We start from the raw sequence: 20,361 nt of genomic DNA on the forward strand, positions 1-20,361 counted from the left end.
GTGCCTTCCTGCGGAGCTCAGAGGAGCCTCTGGTGAGGAGCCGTCCCGCAGGTTGGTTCCCAAAGTGCCTTTTGCTGGGGCTGCTAAGGCTGACCCAGCAGGTGACGGCTCCCCTGAGGAATGCTGCTGAGTCAGCCCTGCTCCCTGCTGAGTCGGGGGGGGGGAGGGGGCAGCCTGCGAGCTGTGCCTCCCCCTCACTCCGCCCTCAAGGCTCCAAGTCAGCACTTTCAGGCTCAGGACATTGTTGAGCCCTGGTGGGAGAGTGCAGCGAAAGGGATGCCAAGACTTCCTGGAAGCGAGAGTTCTTAATGTGCAGCTCCTTATCCTCGCAGAGCCTGGCTGGGACACGCAGGGGAACGAGGCGCACATTTCGACAGAGCCAAAGGGCCTTGCCTTGCTCTCCGTGCTTAGATCCTTCAGAACATGGGAGCGGAGCAGAGAGACAGGTCCTCACCCAAGAGGGCGGCAGGCAGGCGCCACATGCCAAGGAGGGCTAGTTGGCAGGTTTACTTGAGAGGGAGGCAGAAGCATCCCCGGGACCGCGGCACTGTGAACAGTGGGAACAGCATGCCTCGTGATCAAGTTCTTCCCAGGGATGGAGCGCAGCCTCTGCCCGCTTTCCATGTTCTTCTGTTCCTGACCAGATCCAGACCTACCGGACTTCTAAGACAGAATTGCTGCTGGGAAGTCAGCAATGGAACAGCCTCGTTTCTGGGGTGCCTTTCTTATGATGTTTGGGTGGGGGACCTTGCAGGCACTTTGAGGCCACAGGGGTGCATCGGGCCCCCTCTGCTTGGATGGTTTGCCCACAGCCAGGGTGGTGGAGTTGCAGCATGTCCTGCAGCTCCCCAGGCGGGTGCCGGGGGAGGGTCCTAGATAGACGTCCTGTCGGCAGTTTCCTTCCTGGCTTTGACTTGAGGACATGCCGGTCTCATGTCCAACTAGAGACACCTGCCAGCTTCGGAACAGGACATTCCTGGAGATTTGGGGGGGGGGGGGCGGTGCCTGAGGAGGGTGAGGTTTGGGGAGGGACCTCAGAAGGGTATAATACTATAGAGTCCACCCTCCAAAGCAGTCATTTTCTCCATGGGAACTGATCTCTGTCATCTGAAGATCAGCTGTAATTCTGGAAGCCCTCCAGCCCCCCCGCCCCTTGAGGTTAGCAAACATACAGCTGGAGCTTCCACTAGCAGCCAAGCCCGCCAGAAGGGTCACGGCAGAGCTACCCATTGCCTCGACTCGTGTAGCACTGGGGAGTTCCAAGGCCCTCCTCTTGCCATAGGTCAAGTGAAGCATGAGAACAGCCTGGCCTCTCTTCCCATCTTGGGTTTGGGTGTTGTGCAAATCAGGCAGGCTCTGGGAGAGCAGGAGGCACCTGCTGCAGGGCTGCCCTCCCACCTGCTGGAGTAAAGGGTGACCCTCTCCCACTCACGTCTTTCCTTCCAGGACTGCCTGGTGCTGGAGCGATGCGAACAGCCCCACCCCATCTGCTCCTTCCAGGACGATTTCCAGGAATTTGAGATGATTGACGACAATGAGGAGGAGGAGGAAGAGGAGGAGGAAGGGACAGGGCTTGAGGAGGGTCCCCCCTCCCCTTCAGTCTCCCCAATTCCTTCGCCCACCCCAGAGGAGACCCAGAAGCACCGCCCCACGACTCTCCACCTGACGACAACAGGCACACAGGTGAGAGGAGCATTGCCTGGCCAGCCTGGTATGCTTGTGGGGGGGGGACCCACTGCAGAGGCCTGGCATTGGGAAGGGCAGCTCTCAGGCCCTTTGGGACCTCATGTACTCCTTGCTCCAGAAGGGGTTCAGGATGGCACGTGAGAGGGTTTCCCGCCCAACTGGCCTCTCTGGTTATGTTGAGTAAGGGCAAGGAAGTGTCTCGAGGCCAGCAGGGGAGCTTTGTGGCAAGGTGGGGACTGCAGCCCAGGCCAAGTCCAGTGCCTGACCCATCGCTAGATGTCAGAAGCACCTTCCACAGAGCATGGGCTGAGAGTAGGAAGAGGCAGGCATCCCGACGTGCTAGGCTGCCTCCGACACCTCTTGGCCAGAAAAGCTCCAGAAACATTTCTCAGCATCCAGAAACCAGGATGGAGGCACTGGTATCGAAAGGTGGTTGAGGCAGGCGTGCCACCCAGTCATCTTCCTGCCGTAAGAGGGGCATTGCCCGCCCTGGTCTGCAGTGCATCTGGCAGCTGGCCACCTGTGGATTTTCTGATGTTGAGAGATTTGCGCAATACATGCGCTGCTGTGTTTTACTGAATTGTATTGTAGTTTTTAATGTTTTAAAGATGTTGTCTTTATACTATCTTTATTGATGTGATCTGCTCTGAGCCTGTTCATGGGAAGAGTGGAAGATAAGTATAAATAAATAAATATGCCCCTCCCACCACCCAGAGGACAAAGTCTGCATGCCTAAAACATTGTGCAGGCTGAGCCAAGGGGGGAGGAGAGCAGTCGGTGGCCTCTCGGCCGTCCTGCTGCATCCACAATGGGCTCGCTGTTAATCCAACGGGCAGAGACGCCCCACAGTATTGTTTGGAACACTTTGGCCAGAACTGGAGGGACCAGAGTTGTTTTTTTGGGGGGGGAGGGTCCTCAGGGCTGGGTCAATTAGCCAAAGAAGGCTCCTCCGGCCTGACATGAAATGCAGGTGGCCAGTTGGCGAGTGACACAGCAGGCACGGCGGGGAGGGTGCTGGGCTCCGCAAGAGGCAGGGTGTGGGCATGTCATCCATCCGCTAGCAGCAGGCCGGGGCAGGCGGGAGCAGCCTGGCCAGGAGGCCCCCCTTCCTCCTGCAGCGCCTTCCCCGCCTTGCTCTTCTGCCACTGCCCTCTCCAGCCTGAGGCGGCAGTCCTGGGCAAGAGAGTTTGGCACCCAGGCTGCCGGGGTGGGGTTTCCCTTCAGCTCCTGGAGAGCCATGTGATGTGTGGGCAGGCCAGGCCACGGGGGTGGGGAGTCAGCACGACTGTGGGGCTGGAGTGGGGGGGGTGCTGTGGGGGGGGGGAATGAGCCATGGCAGAACTTTCCCCTCCCCTCAAATGGGCTGCTTTTCTGGAGAGACGGTTTTGACATTCTGCAGTGTGGGAACTAGTCGCAAATGTGACTGGATTGCAGCCGCCCAGCCTACAGCTGTACACGGTGGCAGCTTGGCTTCCAGGAGGCACCTGCTGCTCTCCTCTGCCTCTGCCTCTGGCATTTCAGGGGCTTTCTGGGCTGGAGTGCTTCTTTACGCTGTTCTTCTCCAAGGCTTCTCGGAGAACCTTCTGCACGGCAACCAGAGGCTCTGCCACTGGGCCACGCCCCCTAGCTGATGCCCGTAAAGATCTATATAAGCTGTCCTGGAGGAGCCTGTAAAATGTGCCCTTGGGGCAGCCTGTCCAGAGGAGAGAGCCACGGGAACCTGCCACTCAGCATCTGGTGCTGTCCCTCCCTCTCCAAGCCAAGGCCGGGGTCTCCACCTGCTGGAAGGGACAGGATGTCCTGGCCATTACCCCTCCCAATGCCTCCCCAGTCCCCCGCTTCTGTTTGGCACGTGTGCCCTGGGGTGCAGCTGTGCCCCCCTCCGTGCCCTGCAGCTGCACCCTCCCCCACTAATCCCCGTTGGGATTAAGGCTTGCCACTCCTCCCACTTAATCTGCTACAACATTAACCTTCTGTGGGGGGGACCAGTTGACAGGCTCTCCTCCCACCCTCTTTCCAAACCTGGAGTCCTGCTTTCAGAACTGAGTTTTGGGGCCGGCCCCTCTGGCAGGGAGGAGATGGAAAGAGAGTGCCGAAGAACGTGGTGCAAGAGAGATGAGGGGCAGCTTAGAAAATTAGGGCAAACTCAGGACTCTGAAGAAATGCAAAACGCAGTTGAGACTCATCTGCCTCCAGAAGGAAGCCCAGAACACTCGGGAGCCAGAAAGGCGGGTGCTCAGTCTGCGTGGCGAGCTCTGCCTCCGGGCCTCTCGCACCCACGGATTGTGGCCCTGGGCCTGTGTCCAATGCTTCACGTACCTGGAGACCAAGTCCTTTGAGAAAAGGCGGTCGGAGTTCGGTATGATTAGCCCGGAGAGCAGGACTGAGGAGTGGTATGAGAGCCACCCTCAAGTATTTGAAGGGCCGGCGCACAGAGGACGTTTTCTGTTGCCCTCACAGGTTGGACCAGAAACAACAGGTTAAAATTAGAGCAAAAAAGTTTTCAGCTAAACATTAAGAAGAACTTCCTGATAGTTAGAGCAGTTCCTTAGCGGAACAGGCTTCCATGAGAGGTGGCGTGCTCTCCTCCTCGGAGGTTTTACGCAGCTGCTGGGTGGCTGGCTGTCAGCAATGCCGATTCTATGACTCAGTATGACTTTAGGTGGATCATGAGCGGGGGCAGGAAGGGATAAGCCCGTCCTCAGCTCTTGCGGCCCCTTCTTAGGTGCCCAGGGGAAGGTCGCCACTGTGGCGTCAGGAAGGAATTTTCCTCCAGGCCAGACTAGCTGGGTATATCCTGGTGGTCTTTCGCCTTCCTCTGGGCATTGAGCAGGGGCCCTTGGGGGAGGAGGGGGGAGCTGGGCACTTCCCGCTCTGTGCAGGGGTTGGACCCTTGGGGTCCCTTCCAGCTCTGTGGCTCTATGCACTAGGCATACAAGCAGCAGCCACCGCAGGCCCGCAAACTGCAAAGGGGGCGTAGCATTCTCAGCCCCCTTGCCCTACATCCACAGGCCCCAACTGCTCTTGGGAGCCTTGCTTCAGGGCAGTAGTTTGGGCTGGTGTGGTGGAGTGCTGGGCCTGAGAGGACTGGCTCTGAGCCCCCACTCTGCCACGGAGACCCGCTGGGTAACCCTGGGCCCTTCACACTCTCAGCCGGACCGACCTTCACAAAGTTGCTGACGATTAAAGGGAGAAGGGGAGAACAATGGGAAAAACTTTCAAGAACCACAGCTCTCTTCTTCAGATGCATCTGACGAAGAGATCTGTGGTTCTCGAAAGCTCATGCTACAGTAAAGCTGGTTGGTCTTAAAGGTGCTACTGCACTCTTTACTATTTTGCAACCACAGACTAACAGGGCTACCTCCTCTGTAGCAAAAGCCACTGAGGGTCTCAACTGGGGAGAACAGGGGATATAAATACCTAATAAATGAAAAGAAGCACGTTTCTTATCCCAGGGCTCAAATGCAGTCAGTTAGTGCTGCTGAAGGCCTGTTGATCGGCAGGGTTTACTCCGACATTGTCTTCGGCAGTCCCAGCTGAGGAGAACTCCTGGCCGTGGGCTGTCGTGCGCCCAACCTGACCTGCCCCCCCCTCTCTCTCCATGTGGCCAGGACTCCTTGAACAACAACAGCAGCCGCCGCAACCCAGCCCCCGCTCTCCAGCGGGCCACCTGGCAGGAGACGCTGCGCCTGGCCTCTCCCTCTTCCTCCTCCTCTTCCACAGCCCATGCCGGTGAGTGCCCTGCTGCTGTGACCCACTCTGAAGGAGGAGCGGGAGGTTGCTGGGGGGGGGAGAGGAGAGGGGCCCCTGCAAAAGGGGCCTTGGGGAGCCAGAATATCTCGCGGTGGGGTGGCTGAGCCAACAGCCCCAGATGGGTGTGGGCTGCAGGGGAGCCACTAGGCAGGTTTCTAGATATCTGGAGTGAAAGCGGGGTGGTGAAGAGTCACCTTGGAGGGCGGCCCCGTAACTGGCCTTCGCATTAACAAGGAAAAGAATGAGGGAAGTCTGCACTGCCCAGTCTCTAGCCGGCCAGCCTCTCGCGCCCAGAAGTCCTTCTGATGGTCAGAAGACTGTAGTGGCCGGAGGGAGGTGAACATTTGAGCTTTCTTGCCTCTGCACCAACATGCAACCTCACACGCAAAGACCCCCCCCCCACTTGCCATCTCTTTTTGTTTCCTGCACCATTTTTCTGGCTGAGGTGCCAAGTGAAACAGAAAACAGTTTACTGGCTAAAGGCAATGAAGTGGAGCCTGTGCGGCAAGAAACAAAGTGGAATCAAAGGTCCCTTTGGAACAGTGCTTCTGGGGAGAAGGAGCCCTATATAAGGGTGCCTCAATCTCCACCAATTCCTCCTTCAGGACTTGGGAAGCCCCCACCCACCCAAATGTGCCTGTACCCAGGCAAACCCCACTTTTGAAACAAATAATGCAAGGGTCTTGCCAACGTCATTTATTTATAGTTGTTAAAACGTTGTGATTCCCCCTTTAACAAAATTTAAAACCGAAGCCTTACAAACCATGAACAGGCAGCCACACATCAGCAATATAAACTACAGCCCCCCCCCCCCCAAATCCTGGTCCACCAAAGCCATGAATACTCTCCCAGCTCAGGGTCCCTCAAAAGCCCGCCGTGTGTGTGTGTGTGGGGGGGGGGCAGTGGGGGTGCTGAGCTGACATCGGAAGAGCGCACCTGTGGGTAGTGCCACAAGCAGCTTGCAAAGGGGGCTGTGCTGGAAGGAATTTCAGGCGGGGAGCTGAGCTGTGTGGGCCTGCAGAAGAAGAGCAAAATTCGTATCCAGGAGCGCCTTGACGACTTCCGAGATTTCCAGGATATGAGCTTTCAAGAGTCAAAGTTCCAGAATTGTTGTATCTGATGAAGGGAGGGCAGCTCTGACTCTCAGAAGCTCCCCCCCCCCTGGAATTCTCGGTGGTCTTCAAGGTGCCCCATGACCCGAATCTTACACCAGAAAATGACTCTGTGAGGACCTCTGTGCAGGGGGTGCCCTGCTTCATAGCGGGGGAACCAGTCCCAAAGGTGGTGGTGTGGTGTCTTAGGGTGGTTAGGAGTCTCCCCAGCAGCCTCAAGGCCTGTTCCCTGCCCTTCAGAGCAGAGGCTGGAGGGCGGGGGGGGGGGGTGCGTGTGTGGAGGCAGCACGGCCCAGCCCCCCCCCCCACGCCCTCCTGTCTCACTTGGGGGCTGGGAAGAGCCAGGGCCCTCGGGGAAGCCTCTGGCAGGTGGGCGGGCAGTGCCAAGCCCACCGGGTGGGGGGCCTCGGCTGCCCCGGGAGGAAGGCGCCAGTCCCCAGCCCGGGCTCGGCTGCCGGCCCTGGAGAGGCCCTCCCGGGGGCCACAGCCGGGCAGCGCTGGGCCGGCTCTGAGGGCGCCCCCCCTGCTTCTCCCCGCAGAGCGCGCCTCGCCCCCGCACGCGTGTCTCCAGGACGGGCCTTGCTCGGACGCGCGCGGCAGCCCCGGCCCCGATCCGCCGCAGCCTCCGCGCCAGGCCGGCCTCTACGACGCCGAAGGCAACAGCCGCGCCGCCCAGGGGGCCCCGCCGCCCGCCCGCCGGGCAGAAGACCACAACCGGAACCTCGTCGCCGGCCGCGCGCCCCCCGAGGCGGCCGCGGGCCCGGAGCCGCTGGAGGCGCGCCCCCGCCCCGCCAGCCCGCGCCGCTCGCCGGCCACGGACAGCTACTGCGCCCGCTTCCAGAGGGACGCGGCGGCGGCGGCGGCGGGCCCGGCCGGGGGCTCCCCGCTCTCCCCCGAGGGCCGCCCGTCCGGCGCGCCGGCCAGCCCCGCCGGGGAGGCGGGCGAGGCGCTGAGCTCGGCGGGCGAGGGCGAGCGCGGCAGCCGGGCCGCCTCGTCGGCCACCACGTCGCCCTCGTCGGACCCGGGCATCGAGGCCGACCTGACCAGCCGCACGTCCAAGGCCTTCCCGCCGGGCGGCCGGCGCGGCCACGAGCTCAGCTCGCCGGGCTCCGACTCGGACGTGGAGGGCGAGCTGGCGGCGGCCTTCGCCTGCGGCGGGGCGCGCCTGGCCGGCAACATGATCTCCAGCATCTCGGAGACGGAGCTGGACCTGAGCAGCGAGAGCAGCAGCGGCCGCTCCTCCCACCTCACCAACTCCATCGAGGAGGCCAGCTCGCCCGGTTCCGACGCCGACCCCGAGGCCGAGCTGGAGGCCGAGCGGGAGGCGCCGGCGGGGCGCGTGCGCGGCCTGAAGGACGCCCTGCTGCTCCCGCCCGGCGGCGCGCTCGGCCCGCCCGACGCCCCGCCGGAGCCCCGCCGCGGCCGGGAGAGCCTGCGCCGCTCCTTCTACCTGCCGGTGGGGCCGCAGCTGCTGCCCGCAGGCGGCGAGGGCGAGGAGGAGGAGGAGGCGGCCGACAGCGAGGAGTTCGACTCGGCCTCGGCCTCCGACTCGGAGCCCGACCTCAGCGAGGACTCGGACTCGCCCTGGCTGCTCAGCAACCTGGTGAACAAGATGCTGTCGGAGGGCTCCTACCCGGTGCGCTGCGCAGAGGAGGGCTTCCCCGCGCCGCCCTCGCTGGCCGACACCATCTCGCCCGCCTCCGACCTGGAGGCCGAGCTGCCCGCCGAGCCCGCCCAGGGCCGCGCCGCGCCGCGCAGCATCGAGCTGGTCGACATGGAGACGCTGCGCTGCGCCCTGCAGAGCCCCGCGCGGGCCGCCCAGGAGGAGGAGGCGCCGCCGCCGCCGCCGCCCCGCGCCGCCGGGCCCTTCCTGCTGCTGAGCCACGCCGCCGCCGCCGCCACCATCGCGCCGCTGGGCCCCGGCCGGCCGCTCGCCGCCTGCTGCCAGCCCGAGGCGCCCGAGGAGCGCGGCCCGGCCGCCCTGGCGCCCAAGGACCTCATCGACGACGTGCGGTTAGCGCGGCCCGCCCAGGCGCCCGAGGACGCCGCCCCCACGGCGCAGACCAACCGCGGCTTCCGCCTGGCCTACTCGCCCGACGGCGAGGACGCGGGCAGCCCCCGGGCGCGCCTGCTGCCGCCGCTGGACGACTCGCTGGCCTACGACGCCGTCAAGTACACGCTGGTGGTGGACGAGAACACGCAGCTGGAGCTGGTCAGCCTCAAGCGCTGCACCTCCCTGCTCAGCGACGACGACGACGACGACGGCAGCTGCGGCAGCAGCAGCGGCGCCGAGGAGCTGCCCGGCCGCGCCGACGAGGCGGCCAGCGACCTGGAGGACGGCCCGCGCCGGCGCAGCGGCTCCTCCTCCGAGGACTCCTCGCCCGAGGCCGACCTGCACTTCTCGCGCAAGTTCCTCAACGTCTTCGTCAACAGCACCTCCCGCTCCTCCAGTAAGGCCCGCGGGGCGGGGCGGGGCGGGGCGGGGGTGGGCTGCGCTGGGGTGGGAGGAGAGGCCGAGCTGCGGCCTCCCCGTCGAGCCGAGGCCGGCCCGGCCCTCCGGCCCCTGCTCCCCTTCGAGGCCGCAGCAGGGCTCCCCCCCCCGGTGCCGGCCTGCAGCCATCCGGTCTCTGTCCCCCCCCCCAGGTACGGAGTCCTTCGGTCTCTTTTCTTGCATGGTGAATGGGGAGGAGAGGGAACAGACCCACCGAGCTGTCTTCAGGTGAGGAAGCAGACTGGGGCGGGGCGGGGCAGGGGACCCTTCCAAGGATGGCCCTCCTGCGGCTTCTCCAGGACTCCGGGCAGTTCCCGGGGAGTTTTCTAGCTCCTTCCACTCACCCGCAACGCCCCGAAAACCAGCCAGGAGCCCCAGGAGGGTGCCTGTAATGTGCCCCCCTCCCAGCTGGCACACCCCGGTCTGTTAAGCAGTGCACAGGGAGGTGCCTCTGAGTGCGTGCGGTCTGCCTTTCCCGCAGCCGCCCCATTTGCCCCTCAGCGAGGTAATGGTGGTCCTGAGGAGGGCAGCTGGCCCTGGCCCCCCAGGTTCCTGTCCCGCCTCACCTGCTTTTGCCTGTCTCCCCCTCCCCCCCCCAGGTTCATCCCTCGCCATGAAGATGAACTCGAGCTGGATGTGGATGACCCCATCCTGGTGGAGCTAGAGGAAGATGACTACTGGTGCCGGGGCTACAACATGCGCACGGGGGAGCGCGGCGTCTTCCCTGCCTTCTATGCCCACGAAGTGGTGAGCCAGGCCAAGGAGGTGGCAGGTAGGCCAGGCTGCTGCCGTGGGCACGGGGGGGGGGCGGGCAGGAAGGGTCCTCGTAGCTTTGCTCTCGCTTGCTTGGCTAAGGCTGCTCAGACCCCCCACCCCCACCCCCGTTAGCAAGGTGGAGGCCCAGGGGCCGCCGCCTTCTCTGCACTGCTGTTGTTGCAAGGGAGGAGGAGAAGTCGATGGGGAGAAGGAATCCCATCCCCCCCCACACCTTTCTATGGCCAGAGTCTCCCGCTGCTCCCTCTGAGGGGTCCGACGGGGGACGGTGCTGAGCGCTGTGGCTTGGTGACTGGAGGGCCCAGGCTCAGTCCCCAGCACCTCCCAGCCGAGGCTCTCCGGTCCAAGGAAAAGCCTCTCTCTGCCTGGGTCTCCGGAGAGCCACCCCCAGTCAGGGGAGAGCCCCGAGCTAGCGGGACCAGTGGCTGCTCTCAGCACAGGGCGGTTTCACAAACAAGCCTTGGAGGACGCAGGTTTCCTTGTCTTGACAGCAGCCCGGGATGCCCCGTGGCACGTAGACGGTCTCTGGACTCAGTTTCTGAGAGAGGCCGGAAAGCCCAGTTACCTGCTGGCTGCTGAAGGCCAGTGGGGAAGTCGGCAGTTCCAAGCACCCTCGTGCCGTGCTTCTCTCCCCGCTTCTAGCCTGACAACTGTGGGGCGGGGGCTGGTCTGGTTGGGCCTTGCTCTGTCCCAGCTTGGGAACTCTTCGGACAGCCGGAGAAGAGAAGAGATCTTGCCACGCCTGGCACGCTCGCTTCCTTCCTCACGACCCCCGAGGCGTCTCGCCTGGCGTGGCTCAAGGACCTCTCCTTGTGGGGGTGGCCGGGTGTTCCCGCTGTAGCGCAGGCTGCTTCTGTCTAGGCAGGTGGAGAGAAATATGGGTGGGTAATCGAAAGATCCCATTTTGAAAAAGATTGACAGATACTGCGCTCTCCGTGCACGTGGCGCTCCACGGAGCAACGTGAGCAGGAAAGGCAGGTCCACGCAGCAAGACCCTGGCAGGCTAGAAACGGAGCCCAGGCACCGACAGGGCAGTTTTCGTTGCGCTTGGGAGAGAGAGGGCTGCTCTGGGAGGGATCGCCGCGAATCCGGACAGTCCCAGATGACCAGGTCAGATGCTGCTGAGCCCTTGGCTGAGGTCCTTCGGCCCAGCTCTGCTGCATCACAGAGTCCGGAAGCAATTCTTGATGGAAAGGAGAAATTGCCTAGGAGGGGTCATGTATTTCAATCTTCAATCCTCGTCACGCACCAAAGCCCCTCTTCTCACTCCAGCCTTCCCCTGGTAGAGACGGGGAGGGGAAGGTAGCGGCCCCCTCCCTGTGCAGACGCAGTAATGGATTCCCGGCTTGATCCTTGTAGGCTTGAAGCGGAATCCGTGCTGGCTGGAGCGTTTCAACGTGCAGTTCCTGGGGTCTGTGGAGGTCCCGTACCATCAAGGGAACGGCATCCTGTGTGCGGCCATGCAGAAGGTAAGGCCGGAGAATGGGGGCATAACGTGCCAGGGGGGCCTTATAGGGCTCTCCTCACGCTGCCTCCATCTTTGCAGGCCCTCTCCTCGTGCAAGGCCAGCTGCCACTGCCCCTGGCATTTCTAGACAATTGTGGACTCTGCCAAGGCCTTTGGTTCATGCGAGAGGATGCCTGGCTCTCCCCAAGGCTTCACAGTGCCCCTTTCTCCTGCCCAGCCTCTTGCTTCCTCCCCCTGGCTCCTTCCTCTCGGAGGCCCCACCCCTTGCTTCCCTCAGACTTTTTCTACCCCCGGGTTGCTGTTGGGGCCTGTTTGGACTGGAAGCACCAGTGGGGGCTGCAAGCAATGCCGACGTATTCCCCATTGCGCTGTGTTGCGCCAGCCCTCACCCCACACTGTAGGCTTCGTTTGCCTTGTGCCTGAGGAAGTGTGTGTGTGTGTTGGGTGGGGGGTTCTTCCTCGCAAGCATTGTCCAAATCCCTTTTCAGACCCTGCTGCTCCATGCAGTGGTAACTGCGAGGTTTGATCCTTGTCACTCTACGTTGGGTGGCACTTGAAGTGATTTGGAAGTTCCCTGTCTGTTCTGGAGGGTGGGCTGCAGAGATGCTGACCTATGAGCCAGACCCCGGCAGCAGATTCACTCCGCTCAGCACCAACGGGGGTGGAGGTGAGGGGTATCCGAAGCCCAGCCAGCCCTAAGGAACAGCCTCCTTGTCCCGTCGGCCATTCCATCCAGACTGCAAGATGGGAGCGCCCTGGAGCCTGCTGATGGCTTCCGGCCAGGTGCCTTCACACCTGCGATCTGTAAACTTTCTGCTGGCTGTTCCAATGCTTTAAATTTCCTGTGGTTTTATGTGTTTTAAAATCAGTCATCCCCCTTGAGACTCAGTTGCCCGGGAGAAGGGCAGCTGACAAATGTTTTAAGTGAATAAAGGAGGAGATGGGAGAGGGGTCCCAGCTTCCTCCGGCCGCACTGCCGGCCCCAGCCAGGCGAGGCTGGGTGTTGTGTGAGGGCTGCTGGCTCCTCCTGCCCTGCCTGTGTCCCTGCAGATCGCCACCACCCGCAAGCTGACGGTGCACCTGAGGCCTCCTGCCACCTGTGACTTGGAGATCAGCCTGCAAGGCATCAAGCTCATTCTGAGCATGAACGAGTACAGCCGGGACGAAGAGGTGAGGGGGAGAGGCTTTTGCAGCTGAGCTCCTTGTTTACACGGGAAGGCCCTGGGCCTGTGGAAGCTGGCATTTCCACCCAGCTAGGCAGGTGATATTGCGAGTACCAGCATGGTGCGCGTGTGCCGTAATGAAAACTGGTGTGGCCGTGGGTTTGCCTTTGACCTTTGGGGATGGGAGGACGAGGTTAAGGGCCAGCAGAACTCTTGTACAGTATCAGTTCTAGGATTGGCAGTCCATGTCAGAGAGATCCCCAACCCCCCCTCACAGCAAGTACTCTAGGGTCTTAGATGAAAAGGTTTTATTATAGAGATCCAAATAAGTTCACAGGTACATCCAAAGATGACTAGGAAATTGGCAGGAATGAGAATACAAGTGTATGCACTTTGATATAAGGAGCAGGATTCCCCCTCCCCTGGCGCGAAAGTCCCAATTCTCCTGAGAAACACAATAGCTTTGTCTGGCCAGAGAAAGCCAGAAGATTACAAGGAATTCGACTCTCTCTGTCTCTTGCGGAGAGTTACATTTTAGTACAAGGTCAGTAGCAGGCTTCAGAGATAATAGTTTCAACATTAGGACTTTCGGTTTTAGGCAAGCTCGAGATGGCCTGAACATAATGGTTACAGTACATGAGCATAATAAGAGAGCATATAGTTACACAGTATGATCAAATCCACACAGGGAACAGAGAACATATGAATGGCATGGATGAATGGGATGCAGGCATGACATACGGTATCAAAGCACCCCTAAGATCCTAATGGGACTGGGAGGAAAGCAGTTCAGAGTGCAAAAGGGAGCCTAATTCTGCTTTCTGCCTCTCCTGGCTTCGTTCTGGCCTAGCCCTCAGAAAGGACAGGCGCATAATGGGGCCATGAGGCCAGAGGGCAGGTTGCACCCATATTGGGGTGGCCAAAGACTCTTGACCTTTTATGCACCGGCAGCTGCCCTTGCCCACTGGCCTGGCAGCCCTAGACCCTGGCACGACCCTGGCGGCCTCTTGGAACATGACAGCCGGGAGTGCAGGGAGAATAGCAGTGGAGGCATGTTGCAGCTGGTGGGAGCATCATGCATCACCCAAGGAGCACCAAGGACAGTGGGTCATGATAGGCAGGAGGGAACTTCTAATGGGGCCTGCCCTTGGCAGGATTTAGTGTGTGTGTGTTGGGTGGGGAGGGGGTTGGTTCTTGGGGCATTTTCAGGATGGAGAAAACCATGGGGGAAGGGCTCTAGGAAGGTCTTCCTAAAATGGGCGAGTGGAGAAACAACATGGCAAATGAAGTTCAGTGTAGCTCTCTGTAGGTTGATGCACACTGGAACAAAAAAAATATCGTTCCTTTGAATATACACGGACAAGGTCTAAACTAGAAAAGAGTCCACCTTTTCTATTTTGCTACTACAGACTAACACGGCTAACTCCTCTGGATCTAAGGTCTAAACTGGTTGACACGGGGGGGAAAGATCTTGGAGTTGGAGTGGATAACCCAGTGAAAGCGTCAGCCCAGCGCACCGCGGCCATGAAAAAGGCAAACGTGCTGCAGATTATTAGGAAAGGGATTGGGGGAAAATTATAATGCCCCTCTCTAGATCTATGGTGTGGCCTCATTTGGAACATTATGTGCAGTTCTAGTCACTGTCTCAAGAAGGGCATCGCAGAGCCGTAAAACATAAGAGGGCAACCGAGACGATTAGATAGTTGGAGCACCTTTCCTAGGGGGGAAGGCTGACGAGTCTTTGTTCAGAAAAGACACGACTAAGGGGGTACATGATAGAGGTTTGTAAAATTATGCAGGGGTAGAGAGAATGGACAGGGGGAACCTTTTCTCCCTCTCCCATAATACTGAGACTCAGATGCCCAGCGGCATCGGCAGGCTGTAGATTCAGGACAGACCAAAAGAAATGCATATTTAGTCAGTGAGTCAATAAGTTGTGGAATTAATGGATGGCGTTAAAGGGGGATTAAACAGATGCAGGAAGGAGGGGTCCGTCGATGGCTGCTGAAGTGACTGAAGGGACGTCTCCATATACAGAGCAGCAGGCCTCTAAATACCGGTACTGGGTGGCGCATCGGGGGAAGGTCTCGGCCTCAGTGCCCTCTGGTGGGCCCTCCACTGTAGCTGCTTGGCTGCCATGTGAAACAGGCTCCTGGGGCAGGTGGACCCTCAGAGGCTCTCCTGATGCTCTTTGACTGCCTCCTCTCTTTCCCAGTTTGAACGCTGCAGCCATTTCTTCCAGATGAAGAACATCTCCTTCTGTGGATGCCATCCACGCAACAGCTGGTGAGTTGCAACCTCAGCCCAGGAGGAAAGGGCTCATCCACCCGTTTTCTTACGGCTGTTGTTTCACAGGCTTTTGTCTTGTTGGTTACCCACCACCACCGCCACACACACAGCCCTTTGCAGACAGCTGCTGCGCCTTCTCCTTCCATCGGTTCAGCTGACTGGAAAGCTGACCTTGGCCAGAGCCCTTAGAACATCCCTGGTTGAAGCGGGATTTGAACTGTGTTCCCCTGCAGCCTGCGCTGTGTCCTCCAGGCCCCGCTCCTCCTTTGCAAGCATGGGGGTGGTTGGGCTTCCAGCTCAGCACCCCCATTTCCCCAGAAGCAGTTTTGCATGTCATGGTGCTATCAAGTGACCCTGCCACGGGGCTTGTAGCCACTCCGGCCTCCCGGCCAAGGGTCAGTGGGTGCTGCAGGCACTTGGGGAGGCAGACACACAGGGAGGGGAACTCCAAGGTTGTGCTGTGTGGGGTGGTCGTCCAGGGGTCACTGGGTAAGCCTCCGCCTCTCTTGAGGTGAGCACTGCAGCTGTTCAGTCTGGGGCCTCACCCCCCCCGCCCCGAAGTTGGTTGGGTCTTGCTCTGCCTAGTTCAAAGTTCTCTCCCTTTCCTTGCAGCTATTTCGGCTTCATCACCAAACACCCCGTGCTGAGTCGCTTTGCCTGCCACGTCTTCGTTTCCCAGGAGTCCATGCGGCATGTTGCGGAGTGTGTTGGGTGAGTGAGGGCCTCGGGACAGCTGCAGCTGGGGGGGGGGCGTGTCACAGTAACCCCTCAAATCAGCCTGGAGGCTACAGACATGCCGCTTGGCCCTCAGCTTGCTCTTGGCAGTGTGCGTGGTGGATGGCTTAGCCAAGGGGGTGGCTGTGAGCCCACTCACCTCTCAGAAGAAACATTTTGACGCGGGAAGGTCTGGCTCCGAGAGGAGAGGGGTGGGAGAATCCACTTTGCCCCTGCTGGGACCTGACTGGGTCGGAACACAAGCCCCTCTTGCTCCTTTTCTTGGGACAGCCCTGGACTCGCAGGCAAGAGGAGCTGCCCCTTCTGCTCCACCCTCTTCCATCTTTCTTCGGCCACCGTTCCTTACAGGATGCCTTATCTTCTCTTGCAGACGCGCTTTTCAGGAATATTATCAGGAGCACCTGGAATTTGCTTGCCCCACAGAAGACATTTACCTGGAGTAGGGAAGGAGCCAGCGCGCCTCCTGCTTCTGCACCCCCTCCAGCCCCCCAGGATCCTGTGCTCTGCCAGGCTTGCCTTGCCACAACCCAGGGCTACCCTTCTTTGCGCCAGTACCTTACGGCAACGGGGCTGGGGCCATAGAGGTGGGGGAGAGGCACTGCTGGCGCCTGCCCTTTTCTTTCCCCCCTCCCCCAGCAATGGCCAGGCTTGGCTGGAAGAGGCGAAGTTCTTCGGTGTCCTTTGGGGAAGCACGCAAGCGGGGTGAGAGCAGCAGTCCAGCTGGAGGAGACCATGGCGCAGAGGAGGGGGTTGGGAGCTGCAGTGGTGCAGCAGAGGAACCAGAGCCAGGTGGACCCAGGGGCAGCCCCTTCCCAGAGAGCTCTCCAGCCGTTGCCTGGCATCCCTTTGGGGGCTGGACAGCCTTTTCAGCCCCTCCCTCCTTTGAAAAAGCTTGGCTGGGAGTAGAGCTAGACCCTTTCCACTCCGGTACATCCTCAACATTCCCCGCCCCCTTGTGTGTGCCCAGGGCTTATAGCCATTTCTCAACTTCTTGACCTCTGTGCTCTCCAAGTGGCTACCATTATCACAGGAATGGGGGGGAGGGGTCCACATGTGCCCACCTTCAGTCATTGCAATGCCACAGAACAGCCCCCCCCCATCTTCTTTCTACTAGCGTCCACCCTGCTGGAGACCCACAGCTGAGTGGGATGAAACAGTTAGGGCCATGGACCTGCATGCTGCCTGGGAGTGGGGGACAAGGGAGGGGTGCACTGGCAACTCGGTGGCTTTGTGGGCACAGTGAAACATTTGTCAGAGGTGGTGGGGGACTGGCCCTCAGTTACAGGCAAGGTCCCTGCAGAGCCTTACAAATGGTCTGGGCCTCCTTCCGCCAGATGCCGGGCTCCCTTTCTTTGGAGGGAGTAACCAGGCATGAGGTTATGGGTTGCTTCATCCCCTGCTGTTCCACAGTGGCATCCATGGGGAGTGTCGGCTCCCCTCTTTCTTGCCTGGGGGGCTGGTCTGGCTTCCTCCCCCCTTTGTGACCCCTCCGTTCCCACTGCTGTGCCTCCTTTGCTTGCCTGCCCCGCCTGTCTCAACCCGCTGACTGACTCCCGCTCACAGCTCTCTGTGTATGTACCGATATTTATCTGTAACTTTAGCCAAGCGGCGCAGAGGCCCCGTTGGACAAGGCCTGGTTCAAGGCCCCCCTCCTCACCGCCTTGTCATGGAGTTGGTCTTTCAATAAAATATATGCTTGGTGTCACCGTGGAGCCTTGGCGCTGGCTGTGGCTGTGGCTGGGTGGGTCAGAGCCTTGCAGGGCCCTGGATCCCTTCGGAATGTGTGTGCGCATGCGTGGAGGCGGGTGCTGCCTTTGCAAGAGGAGGGTAAGAATTTCTGCTTGCAGGGAGGAGGAAGTACAGCCGCACTGCCTCCTGGGGCTGGGGCAGTCCTGGCGCTCCAGGCTTCGGTGCAGAGCTTCCCGGGGCAGCAGGTGCCTTGAGAGGAGGCAGCTGTCTGGGGTGAGGCTCGTGGTGTCTGAGAGGCACACGCTCTGGTATCTTGCCTACAGTTCTAGCGTGCCAGGCAGGAGTTTGGTGGGCTGGCATGGCCTGGAGCCCCCCAGGGAGGGAGCTGTGACCCAAGAAGGCTGCAGTTCTGCCCACCCAGGGGCCACTGGGAACCTGGAGTGGTGGATGCTGGCCTGCCCGTAAAGATGGCTGAAACGCACATGGTGGCCTTTGAGCAATGAAAACTGCCATCTCCCAGTATTCTTTGCTGCTGTGCAAGGGGGTCTGGCACCCACTTCTCTGCTTAATCCTCTTAGCAAGGTTTCTGCCCCAACTACTTGCCCCTGGAAGTGCTTGTGGGCACCTCTCGCACCCACTCCTTCCTGCTGCTTGCCTAGAATACCAAAGAGTGGCTTCCCAGCATCTGACAGGGTCCCAGGGATTTCTTTGCCACAGATGGCAGCTTTTGGGGCTGTGGTTTCATTTGGAGCTGGGCGGGGAGGGGTCATTTGACTCACTGCAGTTAAGAACATAAGGGAAGCCATGGTGGATCAGGCCAGTGGCCCATCCAGTCCAGTGCTCCGTGTCACCCAGTGGCCAAAAAAACCCAGGCGTCCTCGGGAGGTCTGCCAGTGGGGAAGGGACACTAGAAGCCCTCCCACTGATTGCCCCCCCAACACCAAGAATACAGAGCGTCACTGCCCTAGGCAGAGAGTTCCATCTATACCTTGTGGCTAAGAGCCACTGGTGGACCTCTCCAATTGCAACCTCAGGGCCATCCAATCCTTCCTGGTGCAGGGGGCAGCGAAGTAGAGTAAAAGCGCAAGTTTGCCTTGGGACCCCCCTGGGTGCTGCCAATCTGGCTGGTGGAGAAACGTTACTCAGCCCTTTCCCTAAGGGCCCCAGTGGCATGTGCACACATGCAGCACCAGTCAGTTGGCAACCATGCAAAGGCAGTTTCTGGCTATTTCATAGAATCATAGGGTTGGAAGGTGCCTCCAGGGTCATCTAGTCCAACGTAGGAAATTCACAACTCCCTCCCCCCAACACACACCCTGCTCCGTGCCCAGAAGATGGCAAAATGTGGGGAGCCCACGCAACTTCCAGGCTGTTGCCATGGATCCTATGGCCTGTTTGTTTTTCCTTAAATTAGCGTTAACCAAAAAAAGGGAGAAAAATATGAAAAGTTTCATGGGTGGCTTCACTTTTGAATGGGTGGTCTGTCCAGGGCCCCCTCAGGCTTGCTTCAACCCTTTCTCTCCTCTCCCCCCCCGCCCCGCTTGTGGGCGCTTCCTCTGGTGCTCATGAAGCCAGGTACTTGTTCCTCCACTTGCCCAAGCTAGTTAATACTGGCTGGAAAGTCACCCCTTGCCTCTGAAGAAGGGGGAGAATTTTCTGGCGAATGGCCCCGTCCCTTTACGAGAGGCTTAATGTGTGGCGGGGGCAACTGAAGTTTTTCATGGCAGGGAGGCGGGAAGCCTTCGAAGGGACGAGGCCTCTGTCCTCCAGGCAGTTGGCAGCTCCGCTCCAGAGTGCGGTATACTCTCCGTCAAGAGCGGCAGTGGGGCTCCAAGGTGCCAAGACCCCGCCCTCTGACTCCAGGTGCAGGGCAGCAAAGGAGAGGCTGTGCCTGCCCATCGGGAAGGGCAAGACTGAGCACCTCCAGAGTTCTGCAGTTGCTTGATGTGTTCCAAGCTGGACACCGCACCCATTCCTGTCTGCCGAAGCAACGCACCAGGGGTACTGATGCCTTTAGAAGCAAGGCTGTAACGGGCAATGCCCTTCGTCATCCCATCAGCCTCGCAAGGAATGCTCTCACTCACCCCCCCCCCCCCCCGCCAAGCTTGACAGGCAAGCAGCTTTCCTGCAAAACACAAGCTACAACCAGACTAGTGAGGCCCAGCAGCGTTTAGTAGTTACGAGTATTAGCCCGGGCACTGGGAGGCTCAGATTTGGGACCCCCCACACCCAGCCATGAAAGCTTGTGGGGCGACCTTGGGCCATTTGCGCAGGCTCTGTTTCGCCTGCTTGTAAGGAAGGGAAGAGGACGAGGTCAGCCTGTTTGATGCCCACTGGGGTAGGAGTGGAGCAAATATACAAGAGGCAAACCCCGCCCCCCGAAACCGAAACAAGCAGGCATCTATTTTTTCGTTTCAAAAAGAAAGGAGCTTGTGTGTGTGTGTGGTTTATTTTGAAACAAATGGCCATCCTACATTCTTCTAACCCACCTGGTGCAAGTCCTGCCTGAGAAACACGCCCCCCCCCCGCCCCGGTTCGTGCATTGCTTCTGCACTCAGGTACCTGAGGGGTATTAAGACAAATCTGTCCAATGCAAAGCAAGGCAAAGCCGCTCCCCCTGAGTGCTGGAGGCCCCCGGGGCCAAAAGGCAAAGCGGCTTCTTCAGGTTCCCAGCACTGCTCTTCTCCTCAGCAAGGAGCCCCAAGAGCGCTGCAGAAGAGGAGCGGGCATCAGGGCAACGATTCCCACGCTGCCCAGCAGTTCAGGCAAGAGGCCTGCTAAGATGGCAGCAGCGCTCCCGCCCCGCCCCTTGGCTCACGCTTCATTAAGGGCTTTCCAACTCGAGCTGGGCACCAAGTTGTCACCGCTCAGGGCCATGCATTTCGGTCTCCTACTTGTTCAGAACTGTTCAGCCCTGGGTGTGGAGGGAGGGGTGGAACAGTGTCCCTGCTAGATTATTTCTTCATCTTACGGCAGAGGCACAGCTGCAAGTTCAACTCACTCAGTTCTGGCCACAACAACGACGACATTTCTCGCTGGAACGGATCAGCCCCAACCCGGCAGCTAGGCAGCTTAAGGCCAACTCCTCACAAGCCATTTTCTCTGGGGCTGACGTCGTCCCAACGCCCAGTTTTTATGGAGAGCCCTGGCCACATCATTTGCAAACTGGTCCCGTCCAGTGTCCTTCCAGCTCCCCAGAGAG

At 59.9% G+C, this 20,361-nt stretch overlaps 1 protein-coding gene across 1 annotated transcript in view; it reads left to right on the forward strand.

The window, feature by feature from the left end:
• MAPK8IP2 (mitogen-activated protein kinase 8 interacting protein 2) overlaps positions 1-15,913 on the forward strand; it is a 29,495-nt gene extending 13,582 nt beyond the window's left edge. The window contains exons 3-15 of the mRNA XM_054988522.1: positions 1,447-1,683; positions 3,883-4,079; positions 4,698-4,812; positions 5,298-5,418; positions 7,091-8,382; positions 8,500-9,001; positions 9,195-9,270; positions 9,642-9,814; positions 11,176-11,285; positions 12,334-12,453; positions 14,662-14,732; positions 15,348-15,446; positions 15,841-15,913. Of these exons, the coding sequence (XP_054844497.1) occupies positions 1,447-1,683; positions 3,883-4,079; positions 4,698-4,812; positions 5,298-5,418; positions 7,091-8,382; positions 8,500-9,001; positions 9,195-9,270; positions 9,642-9,814; positions 11,176-11,285; positions 12,334-12,453; positions 14,662-14,732; positions 15,348-15,446; positions 15,841-15,913 (3,186 nt within the window). The remainder of the gene's footprint in view (positions 1-1,446; positions 1,684-3,882; positions 4,080-4,697; positions 4,813-5,297; positions 5,419-7,090; positions 8,383-8,499; positions 9,002-9,194; positions 9,271-9,641; positions 9,815-11,175; positions 11,286-12,333; positions 12,454-14,661; positions 14,733-15,347; positions 15,447-15,840) is intronic.
• Positions 15,914-20,361: the final 4,448 nt, after the last annotated feature.

This window comes from Eublepharis macularius, chromosome 9 (assembly GCF_028583425.1).
Source record: "Eublepharis macularius isolate TG4126 chromosome 9, MPM_Emac_v1.0, whole genome shotgun sequence".
Taxonomy (NCBI): Eukaryota; Metazoa; Chordata; class Lepidosauria; order Squamata; family Eublepharidae; genus Eublepharis; species Eublepharis macularius.